We start from the raw sequence: 17,482 nt of genomic DNA on the forward strand, positions 1-17,482 counted from the left end.
TATTATTATACGTCAATAAAATAGTGGCACTATCGTAATTTTATTTATTTATTTTTTTACATTTTTAAATAGTAATATCACGATAGTGCCATTATTTTAGTGACATAGTATAATGTGATAGATTTAGTTTACGGATGACGTATTAGACTAAATCTATCTAAGAATTTCTCCATATTATGGAGATGGTAATACCAAAAAGATGTGCTATTTATGGGCTTGATACGGTTGGCTGTCTGTTGAATTGCATATGTATTGGGCTTGGGCCATTGGTGGCATTCCATTCCTCAGCCCAACTTTTTAAACATTGAATTGAAGCATTGAACTAGTAAAACTTGCACGTGACTTTTCAATTGAAATCAAAAGAATAAAAAAAACATTAGCTTGCTGTGATACAGCACCCAAAAGGGTATACATAACTTAACATGTAAGAATGGTAAATAAGACTTTGCAAAATTGATTTATATGCCTGCCTATATGACAAAAGAACAATTGCAAAATCTAATTAATTAATTAATTAATGGTAACCATTGGATTAAAGAACTTAGCCAACAACTCTGGTTAATCACTTTCTTTTAGAACCTTTGAAATGGCACGAATGGTCGAAGGTGTTGTTCGACAGCAGCCTCCGATGAGGCTAGCTCCTAAGGCATGCCATCTTCTTGCAAACAACTCGAATTTATCGTCATTAAAACAGGCTGATGGCTATCCATACACAAAATATTACAATAAGAAACTGTATGATACATAAATTGTAGTTCAAATAATGATAAAAATGAGCCTATTAACCAAAATGAAACACTCACCAGCCATCTTTTAGCTTTGCCATCCCATATCTCACCGCTATTCGGATAAACAACTATGAACTTCTCGGTTAACTGCGAGGCAAGAAAGTGAACAATCATATTTGGAACTTACTGAGGAGTACACTACGTCAAAAGAAAAATAGACTGTCATTTTCATCAAATAATTATGTTTAACATTTACTTTCTTAAATTCGCGTATCAGGCTCTCGAGAAAATGGGGAGGTGCACAATTAATTCCAACTGCAGCCACTTTGTTGCTCGTATTTATTACGTCAAGGCACTCCTGGAAACTCTCCCCAGAAGGCGCATTTTCTCCATCCACAGAGCTAAAGCAAATCCAAGATGGAATGTTGATGTTTTCTTCTTCAAGCAACTCAATGCAGGCCTGTGAATCGTTATTCAGATGCCGTCAATAGACCATATAAAAATGAAAGGAACTTCTGATTGTTTAGAAGCTTGCAGTTATGATTTCAAAGCATTAAAATAGAAATGTACATTTTTTTTTTCAAATGATGAAAAAATCTTATTCATTAAAAAGATACTTCACCAACCATGCATTTCACCCGATAAACGGTTTTTCCATTTTGTTGCTAGGTTCCAACTAAGATGCGGTTCGGAAATTCTTGCTAATTATATGGATGTAAGATTTTATATAAACAAAGAATTAAAGGATCTGCTCCAATGGTGATTTAACTTTGCATTTATTGTGTGCAATTATAACTTAAGTGTATTTTAGCTGAATTTACCTAACAAAACAATTGAAAGTAAATCTATTTCCTCAAGTTTACTCGTCTCAGCCTGAGAATCTCATTATGAGATGTTGTCGAGCCTACATAACTTTTTCACTACAGGCCACTTTGGATTTCGCCTACTGCCTCAATCAGCTCATAATGCCCCCGAATTGCATCTTCCTACAAATGTAAAACTCTACAAAATGGAAAATGAGCAAACCTGTGCTTCGAGTTTATTGGGAATTGTCTCAAACGCCAATAAATCTGGACCTGCTTCTGCAAGAACTTGCAATCTGCGTCGATGAAAATCCTTCAGCTTTTCGAGATTCACATCAGGACCATAATATCCACTGGCAAGAACAAACATAAACACAGACATAAAAATTCATTAATGTAAGCAACATTGACACCTTAAGACTAGATAATCTAAATTCACAGAAAAATATATGCTCTCAAAGTGTATTACCTGTATTCCGAGCCATCAGCTAGATAAGCCCCATAGCTTCCGATAGAAGCTGCGACCAGAGCTCGGTTATATCCATGTACTGGATTCCTATTCACAGCATCCCAAAACTTATCACGGGCTTCAACCGCCAATTTAACACTTTTCTTTAATAACAACTCTCCTTCTTCATAACTCAGTCCCTTGGACACAAATCCAGGTAGAGTAGCCTGCAAAATTTATAATAAACTAAAATCTATATAAACCAACACCCAGATCAAAGAAATCATTCATTATGCTTTGAAAAGAGTACTAATATAAATCAAACTATGTCCAAAGAACAATATTAACTATGAAATTAAATTCACAAAAATTCCTAATTACTTGGAATGTAATGTGTCACAAAGTAAAACAGCAAGATGCATATATACAATTATACCAACAAAAATTCCACATTTCTTTTTTCGGTGACGGACTCACTCCCCCCGACCAGATGCTCAGGATCACTGTCAAACAGCGGAATGTGGACCACCCGCAAGTCCACATACCATGGCACTCAGATGACTTAGACCACTAGACCAAATCCGTGCAGGCACAAAAAGATTCCATATTGTTCTTCATTTTCAAGCATATAGACATAAGAAAATTAAAGATGCAAACTTTTAATTCATTTTTAAAAAACCAAGGCACAAACCTGGTAAGAAGAAGTAACCAAAACATCAGCACCAGCCTCCAAGTATTCCAAATGAACCTACACATAACACCATTTCCAAAGAAAATTAACAAGAACCGAACACATTTTCAAAAAAACAAAATAAAACAACAACGACAGAAAAAATGTGGAAATTGGAGGTACCCTTTTGATGAGCTCAGGGTCTTTGATCAAACAAAGCGCACTCCAGAGCGGGTCGTTAATGGCAGCGCCGTGTCGCTCGAGCTGGGTGGCGAATCCGCCGTCAACCACCGCACAACCTCCGGCTTTCTTGATCAGATCCTCCAGCACTGACGTTCTCTTCTGCACTCCCATTTTAAGTTGTGTTTGTTTAGAGAGATTTAGAGAGAAAATGTAGGAATGTGTAATGGAATTGTGGAGAATAGACAGGATTTTATGAGTGTGTGTCGTGCTGTGAACGCGGACGAAATAACATACAGGTTCGGCTTTCAACAACTTTATTTTTGCTTTAAAAATACATTTTTATTACAATAATAATTTTGGAATAATTAATGTCCGAATTTGAAAATGTATTTTTAAAGCAAAAAAATTTCCTTGTAAATTCATTGGATTAGACATTGAAATTGTTTGATTTCCTTTTCTTATCTTCCTTCAAAAGACTTGGATGGTCATAAAAAATTCATTTTTAATCAATTTATCGAGAATAATGTTTTAATGGAATATCTAAACTTTCTTCTCTTGTGCAATATTAAAATCAAGTTTATAATTAAATATATTAAAATTGTAATTTTATAACGATGAAATATATTCTGTCTATTAATTTTAATTTCATAAAGTAAAGCCTTACAACAGTTATACTTATAAAGATGTCTATATGGCGATTTTCTTTATTTTATTAGACAATTGTTTTTACTATTTAAAAGAAATAGATATAAACCATGTAATGTGATTTATATCTGATTTTATATGGAGCTACATATGTATAATGTCTTTTAAAGAATAAATGTTTATAAATCATGTAGAATTTTATGTGACTGCTATATTGGTTCGTTTTGATAGAAATATAATTTAATAATAGATATTAATTTATTATTACAGACTTCCTATTTTTGTAGATTTAAATTTAAATTTAAATTTAATTACGGAATTTTAAAGAGAAACATTCAAAAATCATCCCTTAAAATTTCCACAATATATCCAATGGTGAAATTAAAGGCAATGAAATTCTAGACTATAGGACCAAAAGTCATTATTGACAATTCATTACATATTAATGGGAGTGGTAGGTTTTATGTTCAAAAAATATGGGAGTGGTAGGTGACGGTAGTTTGGGTTTTAAAAGAGTTTACATGTCTCCTTAATCTAAGTCAAAATGTTTGATAACCAGTTTGAAAGATTAATTAGTATATTTTTCATGGAAAACATATTTTTTAAAAATATACTTTCTACAAAAAGTAAAGTATATTCATTATTAGAGAAATTCTTAGGTAGACTCGGTCTACCACGTCATCCGTAGACCAAACCTATCACATTATGACACGTCATTAAAATGATGGCAATCTTGTAAAATCCAATATAAGAATATATATCAAGAAGAAATGATTTTTTATTGATTAAAACGTACTATTTTATTTTATTTTTCTACTTTAAAATAGTAATAATAAAATTATTTTATCAAACAATATTATTTTATAAACACATAGTCTTATCAAAAAATATTGGGGTTGAGCATGGTATGTTCCTTGTTTCAAAGGATCTAATAAATTTGATCATTCCTTTAATGTCTACATGGGAAAAAAATATTCTAATATAAGAGTGTGAAGAAAAGAATAATATTTCTCTCCTATTTTATAGGTAAAGAAACATAATTATCTTAAAACAAAATAAAATAAAATAAAAATATCCTGATTCTAACCTAACAATTATAAAATACTATTGAATTATATTCAAATTGTATAAGTGTTAAGAAGCGGATTTTTAGGACATGGATTAAATTCTTGTCACAAACTCGATCTCTTCCTTTCCCGATAATAAAAAACAAAACAAATTGATAATGCAGAAATAGATTTTTGTAAGAAATTACATCGATCTCAGTTGATTCATTAATTGATTATTACATACAAGTTTGATGCTATAAAATACTCTAAAGTGATAAATATTATAAACTAAAAAAGATTTCAAATGCGACAAATATTATAAATTTGAGGAAGCAGTATATTTTTATCTTGTAAGCATAATATATGTATTATAAGTGCTATAAATTCTCCTCAAAAGGCATTAAAAACAGCTGTGGGAGAATAAAGAAAAATTAAAAGTCATCCAGAAGTCGGTGCCTAGCTATTCTCAAGTAAGATACGAATGTTTCTATAAATAAAATGTCCAAATTCAACCTCATTGAAGCATAATATTGTAATTAAATGAATATTTCTGATATATTTTGCAGTATGGACATATGAGGAAGACCTTAACCCAAACCTGCAAGCATTCATTTTGTTTTTGTTTATTTAATTAAGCAAGAAAAAGGTCTTCATTTTAGAAATACTTTAAAGGAAATAAATAAAAGCATGGAGGTTGGTGATCTATAGATCCTTGACTTCTATGCTTTCAATTTCACCTACCTCAGGTCTTCATTTGAAACCAAATTTTTTGACTTTTATTTGTCAAAAGCTATGTCTAATGTTTTAGATAAAATAATTAAAAAAAATTCAGATTTCATGTCATATTACAAATACAAATTAATTTAAAGCCTCACGTATCTTAGTATAAATTATTTTAAAATTTAATTGAAAAAATAAAATTTACTATAAAATTAAAATAATTTGTTTAATAATCTATCTATTCTAAATGAATAAATACTAAAATTAGCATAATCAACAATATAAGGATAATGCAATAAAAGTGAGCAGCATGGAATTGGACTGGCAAACACGGTTTGAAATTAAACCCCTTTAAAAATGAAGAATCTAAATTCCATGCAACCACATCCAATAAATAAGAACGCGTTTATTCTGTAAAATGGCTGTTACTTTTTTTCTTTTTGAGAAGAAAGATTGAACTTTATTAATTAAGAATGAGAATTAACAAGTTCATTGACCGGGAAAGGGACTTCACCGTCAACAATACAATCTTTGCCGAAAAAAATACCCCACTTAGCTAAAGCATGGGCAACTTGATTACAAAGTCTACCAACGTGCCGAAACTGAACCGTGTAGCCTTCTGTTGCTGCGATACAATCATCCATAATGAGCTGAATAGGATCTATGACAGCAGTAGGGTTACGAACCCTGTTAATGACATTTGCAGCATCAGATTCACAAACCAGAGAATCTCTTGTAATATCTAAAACCATGTTAATGCCAAAAAGAACCGCCTTCGCTTCAGCAGTCTCGACATCCACAATGCCTTGCAACACCGATACTCCCCACCTGATCACCTTACCCTCATGGTCTCTGCACACCGCGCTTGCAACAGACATATTGCTTCTGACTGAGACGGAAGCATCTGTGTTTATCTTAATAGATTGAACTGGGGGTACCTGCCATGAAGAGGGCGTTGCAACAACCAAGGCTTTTGAGGAACGAGTGGAAGAGGATCTGTTATTATCCGTGAGAGAGACATGACGAAACAAAAATTGGGAAGGCAATCTTGTGTTTCCAAAAACCAGATTGTTTCTATCCATCCAAATGATCCATAAACAGTGCACAAACATTTGCAGCTCCTCATCCTTAAAAGCGCTGAAGATTTTCGTAAGCCATTCAGTACTATTCCTGCACCTGAAATGTAATACCCCGTAAGTTCAGGTGCCGTTTAGTGCAACGTGTCCGGTAGAGAAGGACCGGAGTTACAGAAATAAAGATATTGGATATTAAAGAAAAGGATAATATGGAGTAGGACGTAATTGTTTATGGATTGGAATAAGAGAATAAGGAAAAAATATCAAGAAAAGTCACAAACTATAGATCAGGGACTAAAGTGGTAATTTAACCAGTTAAGTCCGAAAATGGAATTATTTCTCCAAGGTCCGCGAAATGTTTTATAGTATTGGTGGTAAAAGTTTCAGGTCAATCGGAGACCTTTTAAAATTTGGACGCGGATTCATTTTGGGCTAAATTGTCAGTTTTGAAGAATTCAAGGACCAAAGTGCAAATTAGCCAATTTAGCCTCGAGAATAGAAATTGGAAGATTATTGACGGAAAGTAATAATCTTGTATTAGTATTATTTATATGGATATAAATAATACGTAAATGATCGAGTTAAAAGGATAATTTAACCGTTTGGTTAAATAAGAAAGTTTAAAAGAGAAATGGTTTGAGTAAAAGAAATGAGGGATCAAAGTGAACCTTTAGCCAATACATATATTAAGAAAGAAGAAGAAGAAGATCAGAGAAGGATCGAGAGATTATGAGAGTTAACGAGCGATACCGTCGTTTCGCCGCCGTTTCGCCGTTCGACGTCCGATTCGAGCGATTTTCGCGGCGATTTCTTCAGAATCGAAGCCTCTATCAACCCTAAGCATCAAATCAAGGTAATAGGTCGGTTTTTAGCTTGAAAATGATGAGTTTATGGCTGTTTTGGTGAGATTACGTTTTAGGATTGAATTTGACGTTTTTGGATCGTTTATAACGTTTAAGTAAAAACCAAGATATGGGTTTTGTGTGTTAAAATGAAGTAAGCATGTCGGGATGGACGAAAAGCCCCGAAAAACGACTTTCCGGGGAGCTGTCAAGGGTGTGCGTTCGCACACATTGAGTGTGCGTTCGCACACTCCTTGAATTTTGGGGTGTGCGTTCGCACACTACCTATATGTTGCCAGATTGAGAAATCCTACGGTCAGTTTATAGATTTGCCTCTTAGGAACGCCTCTGTCCAATTTTATCTCGATCCAACGGTTCAATTAGGAGAGATCATCGTTTTACTAAACAGTGTCAGTGCGCAGGCAGCACCTGCGCATTGTCCTGAAAACTACTTGAAACTTCATCGGAATGAAACTAAACCCTAAAGTTTAAAGGTATCATACGTATTGGAATACGATTAAGAGATATAACAAGTATCTCGACTAAGTATTAGAATACGATCAAGGTTAAAAGTCGTATTTGAACTACGATTATATTAACCTAAGTTTATAACTTAGAGTTTTGATATTAAGCCTACGTTTATGAATTAAACGTACGTATGATTTGAATAGGAAGTGGATACATCGACGAGGTACGAGATCGACGAGCTGGAATAGTTAAAAGAGTGAATGACGTGTGGAGCTTACGTTTGGATATAAGGAATAGCGATCGTTGTGAGTTAAACTTTACTTTGAGTATTATTACGCAATAGATAGTTTTTATATTATAAATATAATATTAAACTACATCGCATGCTATAGTATTTTATCGATAGAAATGAATTTGTGCATCGTATTATCGAATATATATAGATTGTGAAAACTAGTATATGATCCGGGGGAAACAAGCTACCTATTGGGTGTCAATAGGCTGTGTGATCACCAGCGTCCGGGTAAGTCATAGATAGAGATTTCATGGGTCGTCTATCATACTTGTTTGTGCATGCGATACAGAGCCTATCTGGTTGAACTATCCCGGGGCCTGTATCTGCGAGTCGGCTGGTTGAACTATCCCGGACTCATATCGATCGATCGTTAGATGTTGTGATAATGTTCATTATGCATACTAAGATATTAGGGTTTCGATCGGATCAAATGCTTGAAGTATAATATGTTTGTATATATGTGTTTTGTTTTAAATGCGATGTTATTTTCTATAATACCTTAGTAATGTGTTATCTCACTCAGTATTTCCCCAAATACTGACCCCTCACATTGATGTGTTCCAGGTGTATAGAGTCGGATCAGACAGACCGTCTTTGGTGTGCTGGGTACAAGACCCCTTGGTGCTGCAGTAGTATACGTGTGACGAGTCTTAGCCTAGTATAGTTAGGTCTTATAGGTTGTGTACGTGTTTAATGTTTGTTTGATGTGACGTCTTTTGGTTGTCAGTTTTTGTATTGATCGATAGATGGGCTAGTACGTACCAGTTACGGAAGTGAAATGCCCACTATGATTGTAAACGTGTCTTTCTTATTATATGTCTATAGGATAGTTGTGTTTGCGTTTTCGCGAAAAAGTTAGAGTGGTTTTAGGCTTGCTACGGGTTTCGGAGCTACCACTCCCATTCCCTAGCGCCGGTCTCGGCTCAATAATTTGGGTCGTGACAAAGTTGGTATGTAATATCCCGTATTTTTCTTTTCATTACTATTAAATTATTTCAGATTTTAATTTTAAATTTTTACATTCCGTCAAGTTTAGGTAATTTATTATATATATATATATATTAGTCGTTCGTTGTTACGGCCATAGTTCGATTCGTATTTGGTTTGTATTATTATTTAAACCCATGCAAGCCCATGAATTATGCAAAGCCTATGCATAATATTAACCTATAATATTAAGCCCATGCAAATTGTCCATGCTCATTGTTTCACTTATGTACAGGTATGGCCTGTTTAATTTTGTTAAGTCTATTGTTATTATCTTGCCCGTTGCTTTTATATTCCTTCCATTTATATCACGTTTTCTTAACCTAAATTATTCCTCACGATCATCAAACCCTAGCCGACATCTATACTCCCTATTTCACTGAAATCATACGCTACAATCCCTTCAATTTCCTTTGAAAATCTCGGTAAGAAATTCATTCCCTCGTTCTCTGTTTTTCAAGTTTTACTTAATAACGACACTCCCGTTCCTTATCGATATTTCATTCGTTTTAGCACCTAATCGAGATCCGTTTGTTTGATGCCGTAGTTAACTCTGACCTCTTCGATTCTATGCTTGAAATTCGTAATTTGGTACGTTATCCTCTTCGTTATTAGCACTGTCGATTCATCGCTTTTTCATTGTTCTTGACTGTCGTTTCTGTTTGAAGTTGCTGGCAAATCGTTCTTTTGAGATCCATTATTAATGTTGTTTTAGTATTCAGTAAATGTTATGTGATTGATGTTAAACTAATGTTATTGTTCTTTATTAAATGTGAGAATTTAGGTAGTCTATGTTGTTATTTCATGAGTTTGAATGTGTATTTGTTATGGTTATTCGGAGGCAGAAAACCGAGATTTGTTATTGTGATTTTTGGAATGAATCTTTCAATTATGTTTAATTGTTGAGTAAGAAATTGCTTGGGATTCTTGCCTTGTGATGATATTTTTTGGCTATTGATAATTCTGTTTTAGCCATGATTAGAGTTGGCGGGATTGGTCCTTTAAAATTATAAATGATGGTTAAAGATTTAAATATATCACTGTATATGGTTTTGGTTCTCAAATGATTGGTTTGATTTCTTGTTGAAATGGTTACTGTAGTAATAAGTTGGTGTTGTTCTTTTGCTTGGAGTTCAAGGGTGATGATAAATTGATGTTGCTTGGGCTTGGGGAATTGGGCGGCAACAATTAAATGGTTTTAAAATTGTTTGGTTTTAATAGATGACTTGACCTTTGGATTTTTATTCAATTGATTGGTGTATTTCGTTGTTTGTTTCGGTTTGATTCGTGGACATCCTATGGCTTTTGATTTTAATATTCTTATTGCTAGTGGATGGTTTGTTTTTCTTTCATTATCATTTATTGGCGTTTAAATATATTATTCTTGATTTTTTTAAATATATGGTTATTTAATTTGGTTAAACATCTATTTTAAAAATCGGACTTTCGATTATCGATTTGATTTTGAAAGTTCAAATTACTAATATTTTAAATTTAAAAATAGTGTTAGTATTAGTTATAATTTAAATTTTCTTTGATTATTTCTTTTGAAATCTATAATTTATATTATGATTTTTATTGGGATAATTACTAGGGTAGTTATAGTTTTTCAAGAATTTTGGGTTACTTTACGTTTTGGCTAAATTGCAATTTAGCTCTTAAATTATTTTCTTAACTTGTTTTAGTTAAGTAATTGTTGGTAACTATTGATTACTTGAGTTATAAGTTATTGAGTTCCATTTGAAATTTTAATTATTATTTTATCAAAGTTGTTTCTATAATTATAAACTATGGTTTATAATTGGATATAAATATATTTATTTTATCAAGTTATCTTTGGAATTATAAACTCTGGTTTATAATTGATAAAATATTTGGGTCGGGTTAGACTTGGGTCACCCGACATGTGAGGTAGCTTGGTAGTTATCGGTAACTCGGCTAACCCGCTATTTGAGGAAATTGATTTAAGTTATTAATTAAATATTATTTAATAATATTTTTCTGAAACAGATATTAAAGCGGGAACTCAATAGACTTGATTTATTTATTATTTGAGTATTGTGTCACTCGATGTAGTTTCATATTTTGACTCGGGTCATTGTGTAATTAATTGTGCGTTCTGTTTTGACTATACTTGTGCTTGACTTGGTTTGTGCTAGTCCTATGTGGTGTCTAGTACTCTCTAGAGTTTTGGGTTGATTTTAATATTGGTTTTATCCTGTCTTAGACTCGTCGACTACTGGTGCTTCAGAGTCAAATCAGGTTTTGTCGCTTGCCAGGTTTTTCACGTGGATTAGCAAGCAGTGAGTTTGTAGTGCTGTTTACCGCTTTATTAAGTACCGCAATTTATTTTAGTATTATAAATATTTTCGAACTGTTTTAAGCGATTATGGATCTGGATTGGAACGAGCCACTCGATAGGCTTGTATCGAGACTGTGTGCACCGGTAAGTACTCTGGGATCGGCAGACTAATGTCTTGCTTACGCTGGTATATGGCGAGGATTTGTTCCCGTCCACTCTGGGTTTATTTTTTCAGTATGCTATGTCATACTTACGCTGGGATCATTTCAATACTGTTATTCCATAATCTGATATATATTAGTATAAAAGGATTTGTTTTAAGGGTTTTAAACTTAATAAATGTAAATAGTATTATGAACTCATCTCAGTATATCTGACCCCCGTTGTTTCCCCATTTTCCAGGTTTATTATTTTGAGCAAGTCTGCTGATCTCCGAATCTTTATTCCTCGGAGGTTTATTTTATTTTAATAAATTGTCAAACTACTTTTATTCTTAGACCGCAGTAGTAAACTAGAAGTCTATTATTTTAGTCTGTTTGTCGGATTTGTCTGACTGGTTTAATTTTATGCTTTGGCATTATTATTGTTTAACTCTGGTTATTTTTATTTAATGGAAATACTTATATTTAAACTGTTAGTTTAAGTTGGAGTCTCGGTTGCCCCGAGCATTGGATTTTCTACAGATTTATCTGATTGGTGGTTTTCCGCAAGGCTTGCTACGGGTTTTGGTACAACCATACCCATACCCTAGCGCCGGTCGCAATCCATGAAATTGGGTCGTGACATGGTATCAGAGCAGTTGGTCCAGTTACCTCTGCTAATATATGATTTGAGTGCAGTTAGTCCATGATACCACTGCGAGTCTGTGATTGATGTATGTTTGTTCCTATGTATTAGGCCATTAGACTAAGCTAGGAACTACTGCAGCTATAGAATTGAGCCATGTCTGATCCAAGTCGTTTGTATTATTTGTTTTAAGATCGAGCTGATTGATTGTGAATTTTTGATTGATTGAGAATTCTTGTTTGTTTCATTATGATAAGTATGATCGATGGATTGTGAAATTCTTGTTTGTTTCATTATGACAAGTATGATCGATGGATTGTGAAACCTTTGTTTGTTTCTTTGCGAAATACGTATATGACGTATAGATGGTATCGAAATCGAATTATCGAAATGTCGAGATGTGCATGAAGAAGAAGTATGAAGTTACAGAAGTGGAAGAACCTACCGTGTACAGAGTTTAAAGGTCTAGAGAACTTACAAAACTCGAAGTTTAAAACTTTTTGAAAGTTGTTTGTGTAAACGATTTTGAAAACATAGTTGTGCCTAGACCCGCGATAGTCATCGATAGGTGCCACGACATTGATAGAAATGCATCACTACATATATCTATACATACAACGATAGGACATGCATCATATGCATTATGTTCAGACAAAGAGGTGAGATGTGGCAACTCTTTGGGGATGAGAGACGTCATCACCCTAGTGCACAATTTTGTTAAAATGAAAATGAAATTTGATTTAAAGTTCAAGATGAATCGTTTTATCGAAAGAGTTTTGAAAGAGTTTTGTTTTCATGTAAGTATACCTAGACCAGAACTCTATGACGGAAGTGAAGTGCTCGCGAGCAAGCTGCGGTCAAGACCAAGAGGCGAATGAATACGTATAGTTGCGAAAACATAGACGTTATGCTTCTAGGATATGAACTTAGTTTCGAAACAACGCGCTAGAATATAGCTAAGACCGTGAATACGTTGGACAGTGATATGTATTCGATTAGTGTAAGTATCTCTTTGACGGGATGTCAAAGATCTTAAATGACGATATAAGAGAAGAAGTGAATAATAGATGTGCGTGAATAGCGGAATGAAAATGATTGGACGGTGAACTAGGACGTTCATACTGTATGATATAAGTATAAAAATGGGATAGTCGAGTATAGGAATCAACTTATAGTTATGCTTTGAAGATAGAAGATAACCCTTATGATAAGATGAAGTGAATATTGCGTGATATTAGAAAATCGTCAATGATGGAATGACGATACGATTATACATTTTGGAGCCAAAGATGTTAACAATTTAAGATAAATTAAAAGGTAGTATGAAAATTCGAGGACGAATTTTTATAAGGGGGGAAGAATGTAATACCCCGTAAGTTCAGGTGCCGTTTAGTGCAACGTGTCCGGTAGAGAAGGACCGGAGTTACAGAAATAAAGATATTGGATATTAAAGAAAAGGATAATATGGAGTAGGACGTAATTGTTTATGGATTGGAATAAGAGAATAAGGAAAAAATATCAAGAAAAGTCACAAACTATAGATCAGGGACTAAAGTGGTAATTTAACCAGTTAAGTCCGAAAATGGAATTATTTCGCCAAGGTCCGCGAAATGTTTTATAGTATTGGTGGTAAAAGTTTCAGGTCAATCGGAGACCTTTTAAAATTTGGACGCGGATTCATTTTGGGCTAAATTGTCAGTTTTGAAGAATTCAAGGACCAAAGTGCAAATTAGCCAATTTAGCCTCGAGAATAGAAATTGGAAGATTATTGACGGAAAGTAATAATCTTGTATTAGTATTATTTATATGGATATAAATAATACGTAAATGATCGAGTTAAAAGGATAATTTAACCGTTTGGTTAAATAAGAAAGTTTAAAAGAGAAATGGTTTGAGTAAAAGAAATGAGGGATCAAAGTGAACCTTTAGCCAATACATATATTAAGAAAGAAGAAGAAGAAGATCAGAGAAGGATCGAGAGATTATGAGAGTTAACGAGCGATACCGTCGTTTCGCCGTCGTTTCGCCGTTCGACGTCCGATTCGAGCGATTTTCGCGGCGATTTCTTCAGAATCGAAGCCTCTATCAACCCTAAGCATCAAATCAAGGTAATAGGTCGGTTTTTAGCTTGAAAATGATGAGTTTATGGCTGTTTTGGTGAGATTACGTTTTAGGATTGAATTTGACGTTTTTGGATCGTTTATAACGTTTAAGTAAAAACCAAGATATGGGTTTTGTGTGTTAAAATGAAGTAAGCATGTCGGGATGGACGAAAAGCCCCGAAAAACGACTTTCCGGGGAGCTGTCAAGGGTGTGCGTTCGCACACATTGAGTGTGCGTTCGCACACTCCTTGAATTTTGGGGTGTGCGTTCGCACACTACCTATATATTGCCAGATTGAGAAATCCTACGGTCAGTTTATAGATTTGCCTCTTAGGAACGCCTCTGTCCAATTTTATCTCGATCCAACGGTTCAATTAGGAGAGATCATCGTTTTACTAAACAGTGTCAGTGCGCAGGCAGCACCTGCGCATTGTCCTGAAAACTACTTGAAACTTCATCGGAATGAAACTAAACCCTAAAGTTTAAAGGTATCATACGTATTGGAATACGATTAAGAGATATAACAAGTATCTCGACTAAGTATTAGAATACGATCAAGGTTAAAAGTCGTATTTGAACTACGATTATATTAACCTAAGTTTATAACTTAGAGTTTTGATATTAAGCCTACGTTTATGAATTAAACGTACGTATGATTTGAATAGGAAGTGGATACATCGACGAGGTACGAGATCGACGAGCTGGAATAGTTAAAAGAGTGAATGACGTGTGGAGCTTACGTTTGGATATAAGGAATAGCGATCGTTGTGAGTTAAACTTTACTTTGAGTATTATTACGCAATAGATAGTTTTTATATTATAAATATAATATTAAACTACATCGCATGCTATAGTATTTTATCGATAGAAATGAATTTGTGCATCGTATTATCGAATATATATAGATTGTGAAAACTAGTATATGATCCGGGGGAAACAAGCTACCTATTGGGTGTCAATAGGCTGTGTGATCACCAGCGTCCGGGTAAGTCATAGATAGAGATTTCATGGGTCGTCTATCATACTTGTTTGTGCATGCGATACAGAGCCTATCTGGTTGAACTATCCCGGGGCCTGTATCTGCGAGTCGGCTGGTTGAACTATCCCGGACTCATATCGATCGATCGTTAGATGTTGTGATAATGTTCATTATGCATACTAAGATATTAGGGTTTCGATCGGATCAAATGCTTGAAGTATAATATGTTTGTATATATGTGTTTTGTTTTAAATGCGATGTTATTTTCTATAATACCTTAGTAATGTGTTATCTCACTCAGTATTTCCCCAAATACTGACCCCTCACATTGATGTTTTCCAGGTGTATAGAGTCGGATCAGACAGACCGTCTTTGGTGTGCTGGGTACAAGACCCCTTGGTGCTGCAGTAGTATACGTGTGACGAGTCTTAGCCTAGTATAGTTGTAATACCCCAAAATAATTAATCAGCTAATCGGACCACGTGTCCAGTTTTGAGTCGCAGAAGTGGCGATATTGGAAAGTTTTCCGATAAATAAGTTTTAGTAGGTCGTTTTAGAAAAGGTTATTATGGAGAAAACTTGTATTATATTTTAATTCTAAAGTTAGAATTGGAATTAAATGGGAGAATGGCGAGAAAAGTCCAAAATAAGGTATAGGGACCAAAGTGGTAAATTAGCCACTTTGTGTCGAAAATGGAAATGTTGGATTTTGACGAGAAAGTATTAATATTGAGTTTTGTATTATTTATCGGATATAAATAATACGTATAAGTCGTAATAAAAGAGTTTAACGATTTAGCTATGGACTAAATCGTACGAAAGAAAAGTTTGAAAAATAAATAGTAACGAGGAAAGAAAGAAAGGATCAAAGTGGGAATTTTACTAAAATATATATATTTCTTCATTTGAAAGAAGAAGAACAGAGAAAGAAGAATCCAGAAACGAAGAAAAACCACCGATCACGATCATTTTGTCGCCGTTTCTCCGTACGACGTCCGATTCACGTGATTTTCGCGGCAATCTCTTCGGAATTCAATCCTCTACTGATCTTGAGCTTCATTTCAAGGTAAGGTTTCGAGAATTGGTGCTGAAATTGAGTTATATGGGCTGTTTTAGTTTAGGAATTGAAATTATTGATTTAAACTCGATTTTAGCGTTTTTGGAGAAACAAAGTTACGGGTTTTATCGGAAACGAAGTGATTGGTGTGTGTGGCAAGTGATAGCACGACGGGAAGCCCGGAAACGATGTTTCTGGGGACTGCGTGCAGATCGCACGTGGTGTGCGATCGCACACCCGTGGTGTGCGAACGCACACCTGTGATGGTGTGCGAACGCACACCAGTGAAGGTGTGCGAACGCACACCTACAGTGTGCGAACGCACACCCATGGTGTGCGAACGCACACCACCTTGTGCAGACGCGTATTCCATGAGGGACTAAAACGGACTTTTGTCCGAGGGACTAAAATAGACTTAGCTCGACGTTTTACGCAAATAACGATAATGTAAAGTATTAAGAGAATTATATAACTCTCGGATACAAGGAGTAGTATTTAATACGTCGTGGACACGACTAAGAGTTTCTGAATACGAGAGTAATACCAAGAATGAAACCAATATTTAAATTATGAAAATATTATACGTATTAAAGTATGAAGTGCACGTCTAATCATAAACAATTTATCAGACGTGTCAGTGAATAGTGGAGTCAGTAGAAGCGGACTAGCGAGGGCGTACCATCAGATCGATCATATCATTTCTTGGATTGCGGTCACTGTGAGTTGTACTTTTACTTTCATGTATTAAAATTATCTTATATATATACTGTTTTCACGCATCGCATTATATATAATTGATTGAAATGTTATATGCTTTATTAATTTCTATATATGAGAACTAGTATGCGATCCGAAGAAACTAGCTACCTATTGGGTGTCAATAGGCTGTGTGATCACCAGTACCGAGTCAGTCTAGTATGTTTGCATTGAGAAATGACTTGACACAGCTGGAAGCTGTTGATGAATATGAAATTTACGATTGGGTATATGATTTAGATACGCAGAGTGAACTCGGCTACGGTGTAGCCTGGAAGTCCCCGTATCTAGTGGCTGGGCCACCAGCGAGTTGGACTCGCAATTGATATTTACTATTGGGTTGAATGATATATGATTATTTGAGAGATGTGTCGCATGCTAGGATATTAGTTTCGTACGGATCAAATACCTGTTTATATGTTTTATATTAATATTTTCTTGAGGTGCGATGCTATGTTTTTATATTAATACTGTTAGTAAATGTCAACTCACTCAGTATTTCCCCAAATACTGACCCCTCACCTTTGATGTCTTTCAGGTGCTTAGCTTGTGGACTTAGCTAGAGGCCAATTTTGGAGTGCAGAA

General features: G+C 34.5%; 1 protein-coding gene across 1 annotated transcript; it reads right to left on the reverse strand.

Moving 5' to 3' along the window:
* Positions 1–365: 365 nt before the first annotated feature.
* LOC126671056 (homocysteine S-methyltransferase 1) lies at positions 366–3,126 on the reverse strand. The gene is made up of 7 exons (XM_050364753.2): positions 2,833–3,126; positions 2,671–2,727; positions 2,001–2,206; positions 1,755–1,884; positions 985–1,188; positions 804–875; positions 366–702 (listed from the first exon to the last, which is right to left on the reverse strand). Exons 1-7 carry the CDS (start codon positions 3,001–3,003, stop codon positions 559–561), a joined length of 984 nt encoding a protein of 327 aa, XP_050220710.1. The 5' UTR covers positions 3,004–3,126; the 3' UTR covers positions 366–558.
* Positions 3,127–17,482: the final 14,356 nt, after the last annotated feature.

This window comes from Mercurialis annua, linkage group LG3 (assembly GCF_937616625.2).
Source record: "Mercurialis annua linkage group LG3, ddMerAnnu1.2, whole genome shotgun sequence".
NCBI lineage: Eukaryota > Viridiplantae > Streptophyta > Magnoliopsida > Malpighiales > Euphorbiaceae > Mercurialis > Mercurialis annua.

What these genes read in the sequence shown, in the direction of transcription:
- LOC126671056 (XM_050364753.2), bottom strand. Translation starts at nt 3,003, where the DNA reads ATGGGAGTGCAGAAGAGAACGTCAGTGCTGGAGGATCTGATCAAGAAA. An exon ending in ACCCTGAGCTCATCAAAAGG is followed by an intron (nt 2,728 to 2,832) that starts GTACCTCCAATT and finishes TGTTATGTGTAG; the next exon opens with GTTCATTTGGAATACTTGGA. An exon ending in GCTGATGGCTCGGAATACAG is followed by an intron (nt 1,885 to 2,000) that starts GTAATACACTTT and finishes TGTTCTTGCCAG; the next exon opens with TGGATATTATGGTCCTGATG.